Below are 21086 nucleotides of genomic sequence, written 5' to 3'. Positions count from 1 at the left end.
CATCGGGTTGCTGCCATTCCATCAATCAGGTGTATTAGCAGGAGTTTGGCTTTTTGTCTTTCTTGGCAGAAGAATGTGCTGACTGCAGGTGGGAGGAGGGGAGAGGGGAGAGAAGAAAAGACAGAGAAGAACTAGAGAAGAGAGTCCTTTGGAGATCTGATTATCAGATTAGGCTGAGTAGCGTCGGCAAAATTTCAGCACAAAAAACTGAAAGCGCTAATCTTCTGTTTGGATGAAACCCGTGCCGAGCAAGAAAAGAGATCAGCAGTCAAACAACGTGGTGTGAATCGTCTTTCCCCCCTTCGGTAGAACGAGTTACAAACGTTTTAAATCTCCTGTTGAATATAAAAGTTGGTTTCTAACAGTGCAACAAACAAGTTCAGGCATAGCTGGATCCAACAGCCGGTGCAAATAAACTCAGATGCAGATGAGATGAGAAAATGTGAAAATAAAAACTTTACTTTATCACCTTGGTGGAAACTACTGAAAGAGGAAATTTGGCACATCTTATAAACTATATGGGTCAGGGATAGTTGAACCAATGAGTGGAACTGTTCCATTATGCAGGGAAAGCTTGTGTGAAGGTGTGCAGCCTTGACTGGTTCATCCAGTCATCATGAAATGAGCAGGATTCTGTCGCTTTACTGTGACTGAGAAATACGAGAGGTCTCAAACATCGCCAGGCTGTGAAAGTTACGTCAAGTCTGTCGCGGCTCTTCACCATTCAGGCTGAAGAAGTAGTCATCACCGGGGACCCATAAGTGCACACGTGAGTGGCTGTGGAAAGGTCAGCGGAGGCATGTGGTTGATGACAGCTCTGACAGGCGATGCAACAGAGGAGTGGGCTTGATGAAGACGCCCTGCAGGCTTCGAGATGCTTCTCGCTCTGCTGCTTCTGAGCTCACAACACCCGCACCGCTGCTTTCCAATCACGGCCGCTTCTCTTAAACCACAATATAGAGGATTGCATGAGCCTAAAATGTGCAGAAATTGAGTAAAGCATGTAACTCGTGCACAGCAAGGACATACGGCTTTATGCGTGCAGCCATGAAAATCCAAAACCACATGAAGTCCTTTTCCGAGCCAGAACCTTTAGTGGTCTCGCCATCCTGACAGAGACTCGATGCTTCCACTGCCTGGTGGAGAGGATGCTCTGGTCGCCCTAAAGGCAGGAAGCTGTTTTCAGCTGGACTCCAAAGCTTTTCAGGATTCAGCAATCGAAGTCTGTGAGTACAGTTACTGTGCTGTGGAACAGGTCACAGAGGTCAACCAATCAGGACAAAATTCCCCTCATCTCTGTCGAGTCAGCGTCCAGTCAGCATGTGATACAGCAAAAAGCAAAACAAAGCTTTTCAGATGACATTACAGGGTAGAGGAGGCAAAAATCAATACCTGATCAGAGTTTGGACCGAAGGTTTTCCACTCTGAAAGTCATAAAGTGTTACTGTAGCTCTGTTGGGTGGTGTTGCTAATTTCATTCTGATAAAAACAGACGCAGGTGTTCAATGTTGTCCTCAAGCAAGGAAAATTATAATTAGAGAAAAAAAGATTAGATGGTTTTCATTATCTGGTCTCTGGAGTGAGATCATGTTCCCAGAAACCATGGGACGAGGTGATCTTTTTTCTTCTGGGGATCAAAATAAATGTTTGTGATTTAGCTCAGGAGCAACAACATTAGTTACTTAAACTGAGCTTTAATGTTTTTGTTGTAATTAAATTACATCCGAGCATCAGATTATTTTCATATCATTTGGGATTTGAAATCTTCTTTTTTCTGCTTTACGCATTTCAAACTCCGGTGTTCCTTGGAACATGTCAGGCCTGATGGATATCTCTCGAGAGTAACTAGGCTCACAAAAAGGTGCCTGGCTGTTGTGTTACACTTCTGAATTCAATCCGTGGTAGCTGGAGAAAGAAAAATGACTGTATTAGCAGGTCTGTCATGTACCGAGTGGTGGGATATATTACAGCTAGAAGCAGTTTTAAAACAAGTTGGGGCCCTGCCAGGAAAGTCTCAGAGCAATATCTGCAGCCATATGGATTGGAAACTGTATTCTCTTCACTAGCAGCAGGGTCTCTGACGATATTTAACACTGTACAGTGATAACCTGCTGGGAAATCATGTTCACTGCATCTGTGGAACAAGAATACAAATAGAAACCATTGCAAAGTCCACAAACCGTGTTTGCACATCAGATAATTTATTTTAAAGTGGACAGGACCCAGGTCATAGTTTCATTCTGGTGAATCAAATGCATCGAAGGTCAGAAACCATCCAAGCAATATCATAAAGTATACACTTGAAAATGTACATTTTCTCTGGATCAGAACCTTATTTTTAGATTTTTGGTTTTGCCTTTGGAGAGACAGCCGTAATGAGATTTAAAAAGGTGAAACACTGCCATCCAGTGGACAAATGTAGAAACAAGCCTTCTTTAATTTACTGTAAAATAACCAGAACTATGGGATTTTAGTTTCATGTCTATTAACATTAAATAAATCGGATAGTAATTTAAACGTCGATAAACATTTAAATTCATTTGTGGGATTTTTTTTTATCCTACCTCGGAAGTCAGCGGACATATTAAGAGGTTCCGGCTCATGTTTTAGTGTTACACCAAAGCTGGTACTTCCTGTTGTTGAGTTCGCCGAGCTCGCCGCGCAGGACTTGGTCATGTTTAGGAATGTTGTGAGCAGGCTCGTGACAGAAACGTTTCGTTTTGATCGTCATGTGAAACGAGCCGCGTTTAGACCGTCGTTAACGTCCGCCCGAGTCCCGGTGAGGAGTCTGACCGACGCCAAGGACGAAGTGCAGCCGCCTTTCGATTCCTCCCTGCTGGACTTCCTGGTGTGTCCGCTGTCCAAGAAGCCACTCCGGTAACGGCAACAAAGTGTTTCAGAGTTCATCTGTTTTGATTTTAGTTTTTTAACTAGCGGCGTCCTTTCTAACTTCATATAAAAGCATTAAGACGTAGGCACGCGCTTGTCCTGTACCGCGGTGAAGTTAGCTTGTAGTTGGACGTTGGATCTTCGACAGACGTTGGTTCGCCCGGTCAGCGACACTGCAGCTTTTAGCACATTTCGCAAGATCTGATCATTATTTTTAGGATTTAAATAAAAAATGAAGTGATTTCTTTCAAAAGCTGCCAGGTTAATTGATTTTAATACCCAAAACCATTCCTAAATGGTGTTGCTAACTAAGCCAGACCATTGAGACACAGCAGTTTTTAACACCTTTCATACTAACTGATCTTTTTTATTAGGATTTTTATCAAAAATTAAGGGATTTCTTTCACTGGCTTAGTAACATCATTGGGAAATTGTTTTGGGCGTTTACATCAATTAAACAAGGATGTACTATGTTTGAATACATCCTACTTAAGAATTAGTCAAAGCTGCATTAGAGGCAGTGTAAAGGTGAAATCTACCCCCCCCCCCCCCCCACACACACACACACACACACACACACACACACACCGTCGTTGTCTTCCTCCGCTTATCCGGGTCGCGGGGGCAGCAAGAACCTACCCAGCGAGAGCTGAAGGTCAGAGCTGGATGAAGCTAGGAGGACCACATCATCCGCAAAAAGCAGAGACGAGATTCTCCTGCCTCCAAACTCGACACACTCCACACCACGACTGGCTCCGGCCACCTTGCGACCACAGCTAGCAACAGCCGCCTTAACAATCGCAGAGTGGAACAAGGCCCACTCGGAGTCAATGTCCCCCACTGGTCTCGGGACGCGGTCAAAGCTCTGCCGGAGGTGGGAGTTGAAGACCGTCTTGACAGGTTCTTCTGCCAGGCGTTCCCAGCAGACCCTCACTATGCGTTTGGGTCTGCCAGGTCTACGCGACATCTTCCCCTGCCATCTGATCTAACTCCCCACCAGGTGGTGATCAGTTGACAGCTCCGCTCCTCTCTTCACTCTGGTGTCCAAAACACACGGCCGCAGGTCGGATGATACGACTTCAAAGTCTATCATCGACCTGCGACCTAGGCATTCATTATTAGAAATGACTGAACCAACGCATAAAACAGTCTAATCTGTTTTCCAGATAACTGATGTTCTTTTTCTTTCCTCTAGGTATGATGCCAATACCAACGAGCTGATCAATGAGGAGCTTGGCATCGCCTATCCCATCATCGACGGCATCCCCAACATGATCCCCCAGGAGGCCAGACTCCTTCAGAAGGACACAGACGCTTCTAATCCACCTGCACAGTAACAGAAAGTCTATCAAAGACCTTCATTTGCCAGAAAACCGATTGAGCACTGCTATTTTTTTAAAGAAAAAAACTGTAAAGCTAATCTGCTAGAATGCTCTCCTTGTCCGTGATGGTGGGACTGGTCCCCATCGTGTCACTCATTGGCTTGTTCTACTCTGCAGCCGTGGATGAGAACTTCCCTCAAGGCTGCACCAGCGGCAACAGTCTGTGCTTCTACAGCCTGCTGCTGCCGGTCACCATCCCCGTCTACGTCTTCTTCCATCTCTGGAGCTGGATGGGGATCAAGCTCTTCAGACACAACTAGGATGCTCTCTGAAAACAACCCACGGCATGTTTTCTGATGCACTTTTACCTCCTTTACCAACTTCAGTAACATTATTTTCTTTATTTCATGTCTGTTAAAGTCTGCTAGACTTGGGTTTTACTTGTCTGGAAGTTTAGGCTTGCAGGTAGGACTCATAGTAACCGAGTCCGTGTAAACGCTAACTGCTACTGAACAAACTCCTGTTATAAAATGGATAAATGTAACCGATTTAACAACTGAACTTCTTGGATTTTTCCAGTTCTTGCAGAAAAGAATAAACAACTTTATTGGAATAAGTTACTTTTATTTGATAAAAACATTTTCACACAGAACAGCTATTTAATGTCTGTTTTATGAAATGTGAACGTACTTCAGGGAGGAACAATCCAGCAAACATGCCTGTACTTCAAACACAAACTATCATCTTTTCATGCAAAACAAAACAAGTTTTAAAAAAGCTCGAACTTTTAAGCCTTTGACCCAAAATGCTCCGAAACAAACAAGAACAGCTTTCATCGTACGTTCACGTCCTTCCTTAGTGACACTTTTTGCTTTTAGGGTTTCTGCCCTGAGAAAATTTGGTCAGCGGAGACTCCGGCCGAGGCGACTGCCATTCTCCTTTTGTCTTGAAGAAGAAGGGTTTGTTTAGTCTCAGCTGGACCGCTCCGACCTGGGGGGGGGGGGAGGCTCTCTGTTAAACAGTGACACTTGTAAAAAGAACCACAGTCTGATAAAAGCATGAGAGGTTTGTGATACGTAGCATATGATTCAGGGCTGTCCAACTCGGACCCTTTAGATCTACCTATTGGGCCATTCCCATCTGTACCGGGTCGGCCCGGGCCGGGTAGCATAGGTTGTTTACATATCTGGGTGGCCTGGTATTTTTCCGGGCCAACCAAGGCTCATTCTCAGCCCTCTTCTCGAGGGGGTCTGCTTCAGGCCGACCAGGGCCAACACACCCACTGCTGACAGCAAATTCACACCTTCCATTAGAGCAAGCCTCTGATTGGTGGGTAGAATCAGCCCACATGGGCTTAAGACAAGGATGTGTGGAATCAACAGGGCCAGGCTGGGGCCGACTGGGGCTACCCGGCCCCGTACAGATGGGAATGGCCCATATCCATCGTGTTTTAGTGTTTTTCTGCTCCAGCACAGCTGACTCTGTGACTGAATCACCTGTTCAGCAAGTCACCAAACTCTGCAGCAGCCTTTTCATCACACAAAGGTTAAAGTCAGGTGTGCTGAAGCAGAAAAAACTGCATTTTAAAGATGCCTACACACACAGTCACACTAAAAGCTGTTTAAAATCTCCATTCACCCAAACGTGTATGCCGCAGCTAGATTCCTCACAAATACCTCCAGACGTCGTCGCATTACTCCCATCCTCGCCCGTTTACACTGGCTACCTGTCATGGACGTAATTTTCACTTTAGAAGTGGGGGGGACACGGGGGTCTTTACAGTATGTTCTAATGGGAAACAGGCTTCAACACAAACGATTGTTTTCCGCTTGGTCTTAGAGCTCAACCAGTGTCAATTTAATATAGCGTAAAATTGTTTTTGGACGGTAAAACGTGCAGGGGTCAAAACTTGACTTTGGAAAATGTGGGGGGGGGGGCATGTCCCCCCCAAAAATTACGTCCATGCTACCTGTGCAGTACCGGACACAGTTCAAAATCATACCTTTTGTCTATAAAGCATTGAACGGCCCAACTCCCACCTACCTCGCTGAACTAATATACAACCGTATGCTCCTTCTAGATCCCTTAGATCAGCTACTGTGCATCCTCGTGGGGAGCGAGGATGCCCCCAATCTCTGGAATGCCCTCCCCCTCCAAGTACGACAGGCCCCTGCATTAGGCTGTTTGAAGTCGGCGTTGAAGACCTATTTTTATCACCTTGCCTTTGGTCATTGACCTATTTTTACTATATCCTAGGACTGACTGCCTTTGGTGTTTTACTGTGCTTTCCCTGCTTTTCTTTTCTCATATTTTTTAGTCCCGTGTTTTATGATTCATTAGTTGTTTATTCGTTCCATTATTGTTGTGATGGCGCTTTTATTTATCTTATTTTTAATCTTATCTTTAGGTTGTTTGATTTGATTTTTTTATGGCGCTCCTCTGTTCCTTGCTGTACAGCACTTTGGTCCGCTGTCATGCTGTTTATACATGTGCTCTATAAATAAACATGGTGTGTTTGGGTCTAGCGGAGCAGATGTGGTTAAAGAGCAAGTCACGCCTAAATTAAGTTGTTTTTACTGATAACCTGCAGTACACACGTGTAATGATTAGTGTGGCAGTTTAGTAGCCTAGTGAACTAGACCAAATTCTTGCATTGCAAAGAATGTCTAGGCATGCTCCATTGGAACCTCAGCAGCTCCTACCAGGACTCTGGCTAGCCAATCACAGCTCTCTAGAGGGGTTTCAAACACATAAAGAGCTGTGATTGGTCTATAATGGTGGGCCAATCATAGTGCTCTATCTGCTTAGTGAACAAATCACAGAGCTTTATCTGCTTTGTGGGCCAATCAGGGCACTCTATATGCCTGGTGGGTGGGATGATGCAACAGAGTGAAACAAGAGTATGTCACATTCATTGTCCAGTGGAATGCGGAGATCATTTGAAAGACAACGGTAGAACCCGCCCCACAACCGAGAGCCGTCAATGGAGCATGGCCAGACTAAATAATACATTTATTTAGTCTGGCTTGTCAGGCTAGCATTTTAGTGCAACTTACTTTAAACGTAACATTTCAGCCCAAAACCATCATTCCATCTCCATCTTCAGGTTAAATCTCTGCTCCACATTCATGCAGAACCAGCTGTGGCTGATGGCTAAGCTGGAAAACGTGACGTCAGCAAATGGCTACGTGGCTGCAGTGCACTGGTCTCCAGGTGAGGCAGCCGCACCTCCACCTGGCTCAGCCAATCACCTGCCGCTCTGAACCGCTCGCCTCCTTGAAAAAAATGCCCTCCTCCCCCTTTTTCATCTAATGATCGCGGTTAACAGGAAATCCTCCAGAATGCTGCAGAATCTGTGTCTGCTCTTCTCCTGAGCAGTGAGTCTCGTGCGAGTGCGCACGCGCTCGTTAACAACTCGTTTTTAGATTGAGAAACTCCGACAGCACACGCGGGGGTGTTGAGGGGGGTGCGGTCTCCCACTGCCTCTGTGCCGCTCTCTGGGTCCGCCAGGCCACGCCTCTTTCAGAAGCGTTTTCCTAACAGGAAGTGTGGATGGAATACGTCTCTCCACCCAGGCCTTGACCCTCACTTTAAGCTAAGAAACCCTCTGAAACTGATGTGGTGCTGCGACATCTTGTCATCGTTGCGGTTTGAGAGGAGAGGGCGTGGTGACGAAGCGTGACTGGGTCTGAGTTTTTGACTGGTTGGACTAAGTAATGACTGGAGTATTAAGCTATCCGACAGGCTTTAATGAAAAAATAAACTTTTTATTGGTCCATTTCTTTCCTATTGCACCACACATCTATCAATAGACATTACTGAATTATTGGCCAGCTCTAGTTGCCAGCTTTGTGCATTTTTAGCCCAGATTAGCTGTTTTACCGACTAATCTGAGACACATTTTTGTTCAAATGTTTATAACATTTAAAACAAATGCAAAAAATAAATAAATAAAACTTAAAAGGTATAAAGCTGGTGAACATTAGATTTTCCTCTATTTTACTACAGGATCTGCTTGAATTTCAAATAAACATCAAATCTTACGAAAACGCGCCATAATAAACTCACAGATAATCTAACAGGAGCATTATGATAGATTTTAATGTACCCAGATGAGATTGTACTGGATTACCTGGCTCAGGTCTTTCTTGGCAGATCGAGCGAGGTGGTCGTCCTCGCTGGAGGCCGTTGTGTCGGCGGACTTGGTGTCAAACTCCGACTGGGGGCTTGGAGTCGTCTCGGGCTCTTTCTTCACCTCTGCAGGTTTCTCTCGTAGCTTTTCAGACACACCTTTGCTCCCGTCGTCGCTCATTTCTCCTCGTAGCACCGGCTTACCCAGGTCCAGCTTGGCGTCGATTACAGACATCTTCACGGACAAACGGAGATCTTTTCTGACCCTCTGTGGCAGACTCAGATCTAAAGGTTTCAGGTCCTCCACGCATGCGGCCGCTCTGCTCTTCTGGCAGAAGTGGAGGTAGGAGGAGAGCTCGGAGGTGAAGAAGTTTTCTGTCTGAGTCGAGCTGTTTGCGCTGCGTGGACGAGGAAGGGATGGCTCGCCGTGTGGAAGGGCTGAAGAAGAACGTTCTTCTGGAGTTTCGCTTATGACAACGGGCTCATCCAAGAACGGGTTCATCCATTTGGGAGCTTCTGCTTTTTTCTGCTGGGCTAAGCTGGGTTTAAGCTTGTGTGTCTGTGAGGAGATCTTCTCCTGCTTCAGCTTAAGGACCGCGCCTTCCTGAGGACATTTGTGAGTTATTTCTAGAGTCTTGTTGATCTCCTCAGCCGTCTTCTGACTCTTGTTTTTCTGTGTGAACACCTGTGGAGAGGCAGTAATAAATTCATCGCTGGCTACACCACTGAACGCTTTAGCGGGCGACGTTCTGAATGTCTTCTGGGTGATGAAGAGGTCCTGGCTGTTCACATCATCGCTGGTCCACTGGACATCGTCCTGAGCTTCGTCCTGAGTTTGTCCCGTCGATGAGACCTGCGAGCAGCTCTCGTTTCTTCTCACATCTTCAGTTTCTTTGGGTGTCGAGGAGGCAAACTGAGGCCGTTTGACACGTATGTAGGTGGGTAACGAGTCAAACGCCACCATCTTGTTTCTTTTTCCCTCCTTCATGGAGTCTTTAGATTTGCCGGGAATTTCAAGCTTCTCTGACCGTTTAGCTTGTGTGCTGCTGAACTGAGTCAAAGTAAAATCCTCTAATTCTGGAGCCAATTTGTTCTTCTTCTTCTTCATTTTCCTCTTTTCTTTGTTTTTGTTCTTCCTCTTTTCTTTCTTCTTTTCCTTCAGCTCCTTCGTCGTCTCTCTGAGCTTGGAGTGGACACCTTCTTGTGCTTTTATGGACTCACTCTTTTTAGGTTTGGGCTCTTTTCTGTCTTTCTTGGCCTGTTTTTTTCTTTTTGGTTTTGGAGGAGAAGTGAAAGACTCAAAATAAAAGGCAGCATCCTCAAAGTCACTCATGACGCTCCTAAATAAAAGAAAAAAGAAAAACATTATTTTACACCCTTAAAAGCGCATTTGCCCCATTACTGATTCATTTATGTACTTATGTTTCATATAAGCCAGCAAACGTCAACTCAAATATAAACTTTTCCTTTCCTCCTTGATTCCCCTTTTTATTTCTGTAAGCCTATCATCTGTTTTTTATCCAAAAATAACATTAAGCTTTATTCAATGGATAAAAGTCTTGTCTTCAAGTTGTGTGTCATTTTAAAAAGAGTGGTTGAGCGATTGTTTAATTAAAAATTATTAAACATATTCTGTTATGTTTTGATGTCAAGCAAAAGTCACCAGGAGAGTTATTTGGCCAAATCCGCGGCTGATAGATTTCACTTGATCTTATCAGCATCTCCAGAAATGTTTCTGATGTGTCAAACGGTTTAAATGCATCCAGTCTGACTAAATAATTGATTGATCAAGATAAATGTTTTCCTTTTTACTCTTTTATATTGAAAAGAAATGTTTTGCAAAAGTTAAAAAAAACTCATAAGGTTTTTCTACCTCCACCAGGTGGCGCCACACAGTCCTAGATGGCAAAGTTATTCAACATAATTGTGCATTTAGACGCTGACTTTACCAAGTTGTTGTATTTTACAAAGTTGACATCTTAAAAATAAGATGAATGCAGAAAAGCATGAAAGTCTTTAGTTTTTAAACAGTTTGCTCTGCTTTCCTGATTTTGAAAGTGTCAAAAGGGGGGGGGGGGGGGGTACGCTGGTTGGAATGGTGCCAAGCTGGGGTTTTGGATGAACTATGTAGCTTTTATTATATAGGTTAATGACCAAGATAGGTAACTTCCTAGTAGTAACTAGTAGTAGGCCAGGCCGAGTCATCTATTGTTATACACATTGTTACCTTGTTATTTGGCCAAATTTAGTAACTAAGTAACTTGTTAGCCTAGCAACAAGGACTAATTGCCTTAAGGACTTACTTATCTAGCCAATTTGGTTCAAGTAAAACCGCAGCTTGGCACCATTCCAAATGTTTTAGACTGCTGATAAACTGCCTTCTTTTTCCCTTTTAAAGTCTCTTTCCGGAGCATTTCTCTTATCCGATGGCACCATCTAGTGGCTGACAAGCATATCACACAAACAGTCTCTCGCTCCGTTTTTTTAAGATCGCAACTTCACCTTTCTTGTTTAGAAATGTGCTTCTGTAGCCGACAATTCAATTCAAAAATACTTTATTAATCCCAGAGGGAAACTGATTGCTGTAGTAGCTCAGAATAATAATAATAATCAAGTCTTCAAAGAGTTGTTGTATATTACAATGGCTGTTGGCAGGAAGGATCTCCAGTAGCGGTCAGTGTTGCAGCCAAACTGAAGAAGACTCTGACTGAAGACACTCTTCCGTTGTCGGACAGTCTTGTGAAGAGAACGCTCAGGGTTGTCCATCATTTTCTTGATTCTCTGGAGAATCCTTCTTTGCATTATCTCCTCCAGCGGTTCTGAAACTGCCAAAACTCTGGCTGAGTCCTTGAAAGGGCTTGGAGATCCTCCATCTTGTTGGCCAGTGATCTCACATTGCCCATTATGATCGATGGAAGAGATGGTTTGAATTTCCTCTTTCTCTGTCTCCGTTTAGCTCCCGCACTGCATCCACACTTCTTGTGTTTTAGCTCACTTGGGATTTGTGGCTTCAGTTGAGGTATTATTTCAGCCTTTCCAATGTTAATCAGCTGCTCCCGATTGTAAACCAGCTTGTTGCCATGGTTACGCATCATAACAAATGCTCAAAAAGTGAAAAAAAGCTACAAAATTGCAGTAAAAATCCTCCAAGCTTCACAGCACCAGAAACAGAAAAGTAAAGTGTCCAAAAAACAGTTTTTCTTGAGAAACTAGAAGAAAAAATGTCCAAGAAAAGGCAAAACTTACATTTAGTCAACAGAGCTACTCCAACATGCAGCCACCCAGAGCAGCGCGGTTACGGAAAAAATACAAAAATAAACAGAGCTAAAACACGCAGTTTTACGAGTATTACTCTCATGTCATTCTATGTTCTCATGTATTTTTATTTTAGAGACTTACGTTTCCGTGAAAAGTTCATCAACTCTGCATAAGCCGAGGTACTCCTTAAATGTGAAGTGGTAAGTGGTAGTCTAGCGCTATTGGTTTGTTTGGGTAGGCGTTCAGTTTCCTATTGCACGGAGCTCTGCAGGGCAGGGGGTGTGCTTAGCAAAAGATAAAAGACGTATTGCTTACATTATATCTCAGTACATGATGAGACAATCACTTTTGACTCATTCACTGCCAATGACAACTAAAGTAGTCATTAACATTTTTTTACTGTTACTGCTGAGAGGACAAACATCTCAGCTCTGAAGCCGATTTTCATCCGCATACGTCACACGTCACATGATCAGGAAGCAGAAAATCCATGTGTCAGGAGATCGTTTTGGGCCGTTGCTGTAAAAAAAAGTGAGGCGCGAACTGTAAAAGTGTCTGCCGATCACAATTCGACAATAGATTATGAAAGAATGGATAACGCTCGAAACGCGCGGATTCTTCCGCTTTGTTTTGGTTGTTTTGGTGTCGACATCATCCTAGCGCGCAACGTTCTATCACTTTTTTTTAAAACGGTGAGAAAACTGGCAGCGAATGAGTTAAGGATTTCTGAAAAACCATACATCATTTGTGAAAGAGGAAAACTCCAGAAAGCTACTTTAATGTCTAAAAGAAAGTGTTTCCACTGGGACTGAGCCTTGATCTTCCAAGCACACCAACCCAAAGCCTTAAACTCATTCACACATGCAGATAATAAAGTATCTTTGTTTTGATTTGATTGATTCTCCTGGGATTGAACCCTGATCTTAAGCAGATGAACCCAATGCTTTACAGACTGAGCTACCGAACCCAGCCTGACTTTCATCACATCCTGCAATCGGAAGATTCTGAACTAGAAGTACTTGTTTAAAGGTCTCAGCTACCTTAATATCTAGATTACAGCATCTCCCAGTCAGGGATATCGGGGACATGTCTCTATCAGTATTTATAACAGACAGTTTTGTCCCCACCACTTTTGGTGAGGCTGTAGTTCTTACCAGTGAAGATCTATCCTCCACTTGTGCTCTTGGCACTATTTCTGTATGATATGAATTTGAATGGACAACCTATAGGTAGTGAAATGGAGGGATTTAAACAAAAGTCATTTACAAATTATACTTTAACTGGGAACAAAAACAAAACGGTAATTTTAGATCGTTTTCAACATTTCAGAAAGAATGCAACATCCTGGCAAATATTTTTCATTCAACCAGTCATAAGTGGTCTGAATCAAAAAGGCTAGTCCTTTAGCTAACTTGTTCCTTACTACTGTCAACTTTAAGTTACTGTTGCTCCGATCCGATCACGTCAGACATATGAACAGATCGCGTGATTGTTTCTTGGACAAAAACAACACCGCAATGTCACACTATTTACGGCATGCAGGGACTCCATAACATGTATGCTGCTAGCTAGCAAGCTAACATGTTGCTTCAGGACAAACAGAGAAGATGTCTGCAGTTTGGTCATATTTTAGTCATGTTTAGTAACGTGTGCATACTGGACCTTCGACAGTCTTCATATCAAACTACTTTTTCTTTTGGATTTTCCCTTCAGGTTTCGCCAAAGCGAATCACTGTTCAACATTACATCCCAGTCCCAGTTTGCAACTAGCAGTCCCAGTTCACTGTGGCAACTCAGACAAAAACAAAGAGCCAGCCCAAACGATCTCCCTGCAACACTAATAAACAAAGCAAAATTGCCAACGTAATGCAAAACATCAGGGTTTCTCAGTCTCCTGCAGCACCTGAGCCACTCGCGGTGGTTACAGGTGTTGTACAAAGAAAAGTGAGCCTGTCGGCCATAGGGAGCCTGAATCACGCCCATCTACTTCTGGATCACGGTTCTCCGGTAGAACGAAAAAATTAATGCCAGTCAAAGGGACTAAAAACGCTAATTTCTAATCCCGCTTGTTATGCGCCATGGATTTCACATATAATGTTCAAGAATTTTAAAGAAGCATTTTGATACCAAGAAAGCGCTCGTTTTCGCATGAGGGGAAACCATCGACATAAATATACTGGACATCTCCTTTCCATTGGCTCCAATATCACGTTTTTGAGGCCAAATGGGAGGTGGCCACCACCGCCATTTTGACCGTGTCACAGGTTCCGTCAAGCCCAGACAATTCCAAAAAAGGGAAGAGAGGAGGAGCTGAGGGTGGGGCTGTAAGGCTGGGATCAACTGACGACACCCGGTCGAACAAGCTACAAGCTAACCTGAAGCTAACCCAAAGCTAATGCGGAGGTGGGAGCTAAGCTAACGGAGGTAGCAACCTAGCTACAACCGGAGTTAACTGTGCACAACACCAGCGCTTCCGAGTCAGAGATACGCCGGGCTGACCGCTGGGTAAAACCGGGTGGAACACAGAGGTCTCCGAGACCTCCACAAGCCGGCAGCCGCACAGCAGATAAGCGCCGCTGCGGTCTGAGATGCGCAGAGCTGCCGCTAGGGAGAACCGGGTCGAAAGGTTTCCATCCCAGAGCTCCACAAGCCGTCAGCCCGCGCAGCAGACAGAAGCCGCGATCAGAAAGAGATGCGCCGAGCTGCGGGGAGGAGAGAACGGGTGGAAAACATCGGTCTCCCGAGAGCTCCACAAGCCGATAGTGGGAACCCAGCTCCACCAACATGTTATATTTCAACCCATTTTCTAAAATGCAGCATTATGTTAAATGCACTGGGTTTTACCCTATTACATTTACATTTCATGGTTAAACAGTACATGTTAAAATCTAAGCTCAGCTCGGCAGTGACCTAAAATACATAAATATAATTTTACTTACTGAAAAAATTAAGTGAAGACTCCTTGGACGCTCTATTAGTGCAATTAATGCCACAGCAATTCATTTTGTCCAACAATTGCACAAATAATATCCAAAAAAGAACACACACACACAGAACCTCAAAATGCCGGAGCAGTTTCCAGGCCAGACCGAGGCTCTACTGAGGCCTTTCCACGGAGCTAGCTCTGTGGTCACGTGGGTCTGATGCTCATTAATTATACAGAATTTTAGGCTTTTAATACACTTAAACAGAAGAGTGAGAAACAAATTCACCCCCCTCAGAGTTGTCATGAGTGTAAACTAGATCATTTAAACCAAAAACATGTTTTGGTACCAGGCTGTAAACATGTTTATTTCTGCTGTGAAATTGGTATTTTTAACATGGGAGTCATTGAGGATTTGCTCGCTTCTGACACCAGCCCCTAGTGGATGAGGGTGGAACTGCAATTTATTTCATTTCCGGGTTTGCCTCAATTTTAGAGCTGCATTGTGGGGGCTTGGGGGAAACGCTATTTTAGGCTTTGTGTGAAAATAAGTCCAGCACTACAAATGCGCTTCACGAAAGTGACGTCATCAAACCAGACATGGAGAAAAACGGAAGGAAAATGGCTGTAAGTTCAGCTAACTTTAAATCCTTCCTTCAGGAGGAAAGAACCACTATGCTCGCCCCGTAATCGGAAGGTTGTAGGTTCGTGCCCTGCTCAGCCTGTCGCTGTCGTTGTGTCCTTGGGCAAGACACTTAACCCACGTTGCCTGCTGGTGGTGGTCGGAGGGACCGGTGACGCCTGTGCTGGGCAGCCTCGCCTCTGTCAGTGCGCTCCAGGGCAGCTGTGGCTACATCGTAGCTCATCCCCACCAGTGTGTAAATGTGTGTGTGAATGGATGAATGACTGATTGTGTTGTAAAGCACCTTGGGGAGTTCCAGAACTCTAGAAGGCGCTATATCAAATACAGGCCATTTACCGTTTTACCATAAATCTGGCCATGTGGTAAGTAGCAGCTACGCTAGGGGAGAGGAGATGATGTGGTGATGTCACATATGCGACGTGCCGATGTCTAGCTTGTAGTCGTGCCAATTACAAACTTTTACAATCTGATAAATCTCAATGTGCGTGATTGGCGTGGTCGAAACCGCATCATTAGTTTTCATTGAAGTTTCGGTACAGCATATGTGTGATCCAGGGTGTTAGGCAAAGCGGATTAGAAAATAGCTCTTTTAGCCCCGTTGACTTGCATTTGTTTCTGTCGTTCTTCCGGGGACCCATGAGCTGACCGGAAAGGGAGGAGTCTTAGGCTCCCTATGGCGCTGCATGCCCGTCCCGTCACAGGAACACGCATCGCTCCATACAGCCACATGTTGTTTTCTTGCTGAAAAACCATCAGATATCAGTTCCAAGTCTTAGACTTGGTGCAGGACAGCCAAGTGTCCTAATGTGAAACCGCTACAATATCTTTTAATAATCCGGAGAACCACAGACAGCGGGGCTCTGGTGAGGGGGTGAGGAGTTCACCAAAGCCTGACACGGGTAAGCTACGAATTACTTTTCAGGTATTTTTCTACGAAACTCACTAGAAACAACCAGTATTTGGTGGGTTGCTGGTTTAATTCTGTGCTTTCAGTTTTTATTGACATAATAAAAATACTAATTTCAACACCTGCCAACAGACATCAGTTCACTTTATAATGACAAATACTTATATATGAATACTTAATAATAAGTGCTCAAAGCAACACAAGACTTTTGTTTATCGAGTCCATGGCAGCTTGGGCAAAACTCACTCAGATATATAAATATTAATGTAAACTTCATTTAAAAACACTTCAACTAACCTTTTTGATAACTTGAGATTTGTATTCTTTCCTTTAATTTATTAAACTCAGAAATTACAAACTTTTTCTCATTTGTCATTAACTCAAACCCATCCCTTTTAAAAATAAACTCTAGACGACCTTTTCAAACTCACCCACACAAAAAAGGCCCGTCAGACCCTTTCATTATTATAACTAATAGTTTTGGTTTTGTTCCAATTAATTTACTTTACTATGAATGTATGAATTGCAATTCATAAGTTCCTGTTATGTAAATTTAGTGTTTTGAGTTTTATTAAAGGGACTTTACAGACTTTTGAATTTTTATGCTCGCGATTGCCCCCTCAGGCCAAAAGCGTAACGACAGCTTCAATAGTAGGCTCGTGCACGAGGCACGCATGCTGTACGTGCACACTCCTTAACGAAAATAACAGCTGAGACAGTCCCGTGTGTGTGTGTGTGTGTGTGTGTGTGTGTGTGTGTGTGTGTGTGTGTGTGTGTGTGTGTGTGTGTGTGTGTGTGTGTGTGTGTGGCCCGGAGGACAGAGGACAGGAGAACGCGCAGCTAATTAATTAAATAATTTGGTTCTGTACCTTTCTCTTCAGCACAGCCGACAAAGGTTTATGATGGGTCAGTCCTCCTGCATGCTCAGATCATTCCCTTCCCTTGCTTGAAAAATTGTTCCAAAATGAAAGTTGAACCCACATCTTTTTTATCTGTGAATTCAATGCCGTTCGGCGAGTCTCAAATAAAAATTTGGGCATCTTACTGTAAAAAAAATATACCATTAATGTAAAAAATAAACTCTAAATGAACTATGTACACACCCAGAATCAAACCCAGGTCTTCTGCACGAGAGTCAAACATCTTACTAGGTGAGCTACACTCTAGTAACATTCACAGTATCTGTAACTTTTATATCCTTGATGACAGCTGAAACAACGTCAAACCAAAGAACGGTTCGGAGTGAAAATGGCTATTTTGTTGCTAATTTGCAGGAAATATCTAGAAGAAAGTTGTACAGAAAGTAGCTAAGGGTCCTCAGAAATGTAGCTAGCTTTGTCACTAGGCGTTAGGAACAGCGACAAAGTGGCACTGCCTCTCTCTCTGCTGCTAAAGCTACGGATAGCAAATGCTACGGGCGATGCCTGAGCGTGAACGCGCATGAAGCAGCCTGCTGGACCCGAGCATCTCTCTTTTTCTGTGATTTTACAGAAAAACAGGCAATCACAGTAAAAATGCCAGGGCTCATTCTACAGGACCAGGGCATTGCAGGAGAATGTATGAAGAAGACATTTATTATTTCTATACATGTTTTGGCTGTCACACTTCCATAATGTCCCTTTAAAATCCCTGACAAATAAAAGTTTAAAAGTCTCTGCGGGCCCTGGTTCTGGGTGTAGGAAATGAAACTCAAGTTGAATTTTAAACATATTTTAATCATTTTTTAAAATCTTTTTTACATTATTTATTTTTTGTTCTTGTGAAGCACCTCGTGATTTTTATGTTGAGAGGCGCTATAAAAAAAGATGGTGTTTCTACTGTCTTGATTTTCAAAATAAATGGATTAATTTAAACAAAATGACTAAACAAGGAGGGTAATGACTCTTCCCACACAGAACCAAACTTAATTGATCCCTGCGTTTAGTATTTACTCATGCTGGTATTTAATTTTATTTTTAACACTGTAGCAGAAATACAGAATTTCACATCTCTGAGATTTAAGATTTTAACCTTTAAACCCGTTTAATACACGTGTGCATCAATAACTATGAAGCTCAAACTCCGTGAAGGCTCATTTATTCTCTGTATTTAAATTTGACCACATTTTAATGAAAGCAGCATAAGTTGTAGCATTTAGGACAAACTAGTATCACGCTAAGGAGTTCAAAGGGCTAAATTAGCGTCGTCTGAACGGGAAATATTAATTTTACTATTTAAATGTTAATTACCTAAACTTCCTGTCCATTTACAGGTTTTGAACTTGTTTAAATGGTTACAAAGAAATTATTTAACAAGAAATTTACCTGAGCAGCAAAGCTAAACTCCAAACATCAAAGGCTACCGTCGCCGCCTTGTGTCGTGATGCTTTCAAATGCCCTCGTCAAAAAATGGGTTTCCCAGTATCAACGACACGATTCTCAATGCATTTCTATCACATTTGATAATAAAAATTAGAATTAGTAATATTTAATGTTCTGTTTTTTGAACAAATTCTTAATTTGGGCATATTTTTCCTTTTTGAGTCAGATTCTTGAAAAACATTTTTACCAATTGCTTTAAAATATTTTTGACCACTAGATGTCGACATTGTTACTAAAAAGAATACAGAATAAAAAAAAAAAGATTACTGTTGTTTTCACACAGGTGAATGTTAGGTAAGTATTTTTAATTTTACAGCCTCCTTTCATTAGTGGAGCCTCATAAGCATAACAATAAACGTCCCTTTTGATCTATAATAGCTCAAAAATAACTGAACTATAGGACAAGAGTTGGTCGTATTATGTATGGCTGTAAAAATGTCATTGTCCTTTTATGTCACGAGGTTGTAAAAAAAAATAAAGGGAAAAGTTTAAAGATGCAATCCATGAATTTAAACAGCTGTTTTTGTCTTTTGGTCAATCCTGCATTTTATGTTTATGATTTTGATCGATGCTTTAATCCAGTTACCAAGTCAGGAAGAGGAGAGACAGCAACACACAACACAAAATGACATGGAATTGAACCAGCAACCTTGTGATGACCGGTTGGCCTGCTCAACCTCTTGAGTCAGTTTGGTAAACTAAATAATTTGAGGGACCTTCCACCTACGCAGCTTTCCCACAATTATACTATGACTCACTCTTTCTCTGAAACTCGGTAAAAAAACAGCAAAATTCTCCTGACAAACAGTGCCCGGGGGTGACTGAGCTGAGAAATATCTTTAAAAACATAGCAACCAGTTTTAAAAGTTTACCTGTATTTTTCTTCTTTTCTATAAACAGTCGATTAACCTTTGACATTACCTAAATGTTGATGACAGAAGGTTTCAGCGGTTTCGTCAGCCATATTTTTGCAGCACCTGCACAGATTTTCCACAACATGTGACTCTAATATTATGATTCAGTTTCATCGTTTTATCACCAGAATTAGCAGAGATTTGTCTGATTTTATTTTGCAAAAATTGTGTTTGAAATACAGCATCTTGCTAAAATGGTTTCTAACATACAGAGTAACTTTGCTCCAAATCTACCAGGAAAAATAACACTTTTCTGCAGCCTCTTTGCTGTAAAAACGTAAAGTAAATTTGCATTTTTACTGAAATTCACCAAATTCTGACATCAATACCAAGTATTAGAAAGCAGCACTGTAGAAACGCTGCACATTTTTAAAAGTTCTCATTTAATGGCCTGGTACATGAAGCAATTAGTAGAATTAACGCCACAAATAACCAACGAGATGATGTTTTGAGAGGATTTAAGACTTTATTGTGCAGCTTAATGCTTCATTTTCCCATCTGAGTGATTCATTTATCTAACTTTCAAAAATATAGGAGAAAACTAGTTTATCAGTTATCATGAACTTGTATATAACTATATAATTTATTATTTATCATCCTTTCTTAAAATTTAGAATAAGAAAACACATTTTGAAAGCTGAGCTCATTTTAAGCATATAAATATTTGTAGAGGAAATGTCTTTTCCTGTCCTGAAGGTTGCAGAATCCTGACATTTACAGGCTGTAAATACCTCTGGTGTATTTTAAAGGGACTTGTCAAATTTCTTTTTGAATTGGGCTTCATTGGAAAAATATTACAATTTTTTAACGAGCTTTTCTTTCAGCCTGGTTGTTGTTCTTTTGAACACAAGCATGTCCAAAGTGCGGCCCGGGGGCGATTAGTGGTCCTCTAAGTGGTTTTGTGACGTCCCAGTTGCATTTCCAGAATGTTAAATTCTCTCTTTAGAAGTTCGTTAACGTAAATCAACACTTGTAGCACTTTTGTGTTCAGATTATTACTAATATGGTGATTTTGGTCCTAGTTTGAGGAGTACAAATAAAAATCACCATACAATGGTTTTTGCCTTTATAAAATCAAAACAATTACATTTTTGTGGCTCGTGCAGACTTTTAACTCAACAGGTAGGACCCTCACTTAGCCTCTTTGGTCTCAAAGGTTTTAACACAACTTATTTTGACATTTGGAAGCTGATCACCTGCCTTATGGACACTTTTGCCCCACTTCATAAAGAATTGCACAGTTTTTTAACATGTTTTATCTGATACTGGGATTATTTGCTCAATATTTTACTACTGACTGTTGCACGTACCAGCTAACGTAGCGCAATATTTGCGCAAGCATGCATATGGCAGATATTCTTACATTTCTCTGCAGTATACATCGTTTTATTGTATCTTTGCATGCTTCTTTTATGGTGTTAATATGCACGTGACAATAAAGCTTTAAATCATAGAGCTGGCTGCAAGATGGTCATGATTTAGTTTAGAGATTTGGTTAAATTATAATATAGATTTACATTTCCCACATTTGTAGTAACCACTAGCACGTCCTTGGCTTTATGCACAGCAGAGGGAAAACATCACATCATGCATCCGATGTGTGTCTGATTTGTTTTCAGCACTCAGACAGATTTGCTTAGACTGATGTGGAAAGGAGGATCGATGAGGCACATTAGGTCGGTGTCAGTTTTAGTGCACGGTCTGTGGTCCACGCTCGTGCCTGAGGTGCAGAGTTACAC

The 21086-nt window shown here is 42.4% G+C and overlaps 3 protein-coding genes across 3 annotated transcripts; 2 read left to right on the top strand and 1 right to left on the bottom strand.

Moving 5' to 3' along the window:
- Nucleotides 1–2593: 2593 nt before the first annotated feature.
- Nucleotides 2594–4827, top strand: pyurf (PIGY upstream open reading frame). Its single transcript, XM_015965285.3, has 2 exons — nt 2594–2877; nt 4085–4827. The coding sequence occupies exons 1-2, from the start codon at nt 2675–2677 to the stop codon at nt 4224–4226; spliced, it is 345 nt and encodes a 114-aa protein (XP_015820771.2). The 5' UTR covers nt 2594–2674; the 3' UTR covers nt 4227–4827.
- LOC129152192 (phosphatidylinositol N-acetylglucosaminyltransferase subunit Y) lies at nt 4319–4827 on the top strand. Its single transcript, XM_054733427.1, has one exon. The coding sequence runs from the start codon at nt 4319–4321 to the stop codon at nt 4529–4531; it is 213 nt and encodes a 70-aa protein (XP_054589402.1). The 3' UTR covers nt 4532–4827.
- Nucleotides 4828–5025: 198 nt separating this feature from the next.
- On the bottom strand, nt 5026–18435 carry LOC107388541 (triadin). The gene is made up of 3 exons (XM_015964111.3): nt 18377–18435; nt 8344–9682; nt 5026–5201 (listed from the first exon to the last, which is right to left on the bottom strand). Exons 2-3 carry the CDS (start codon nt 9673–9675, stop codon nt 5067–5069), a joined length of 1467 nt encoding a protein of 488 aa, XP_015819597.3. The 5' UTR covers nt 9676–9682; nt 18377–18435; the 3' UTR covers nt 5026–5066.
- Between the last annotated feature and the right edge of the window lie 2651 nt (nt 18436–21086).

Source organism: Nothobranchius furzeri, chromosome 4 (genome assembly GCF_043380555.1).
Source record: "Nothobranchius furzeri strain GRZ-AD chromosome 4, NfurGRZ-RIMD1, whole genome shotgun sequence".
Lineage (NCBI taxonomy): Eukaryota > Metazoa > Chordata > Actinopteri > Cyprinodontiformes > Nothobranchiidae > Nothobranchius > Nothobranchius furzeri.
Note: the sequence above shows the minus strand (reverse complement) of the source record. Positions and strands in the feature narration are given on the sequence as shown.

Bases quoted from the DNA above. Each gene is read 5' to 3' on its own strand.
- LOC107388541 (XM_015964111.3), bottom strand. From the start codon at position 9,675: ATGAGTGACTTTGAGGATGCTGCCTTTTATTTTGAGTCTTTCACTTCT. The intron at 5,202-8,343 runs GTAATCCAGTAC...CCCCCCCCCCAG, and splicing joins CCAAGAAAGACCTGAGCCAG to GTCGGAGCGGTCCAGCTGAG.
- LOC129152192 (XM_054733427.1), top strand. From the start codon at position 4,319: ATGCTCTCCTTGTCCGTGATGGTGGGACTGGTCCCCATCGTGTCACTC.
- pyurf (XM_015965285.3), top strand. From the start codon at position 2,675: ATGTTTAGGAATGTTGTGAGCAGGCTCGTGACAGAAACGTTTCGTTTT. The intron at 2,878-4,084 runs GTAACGGCAACA...TCTTTCCTCTAG, and splicing joins CTGTCCAAGAAGCCACTCCG to GTATGATGCCAATACCAACG.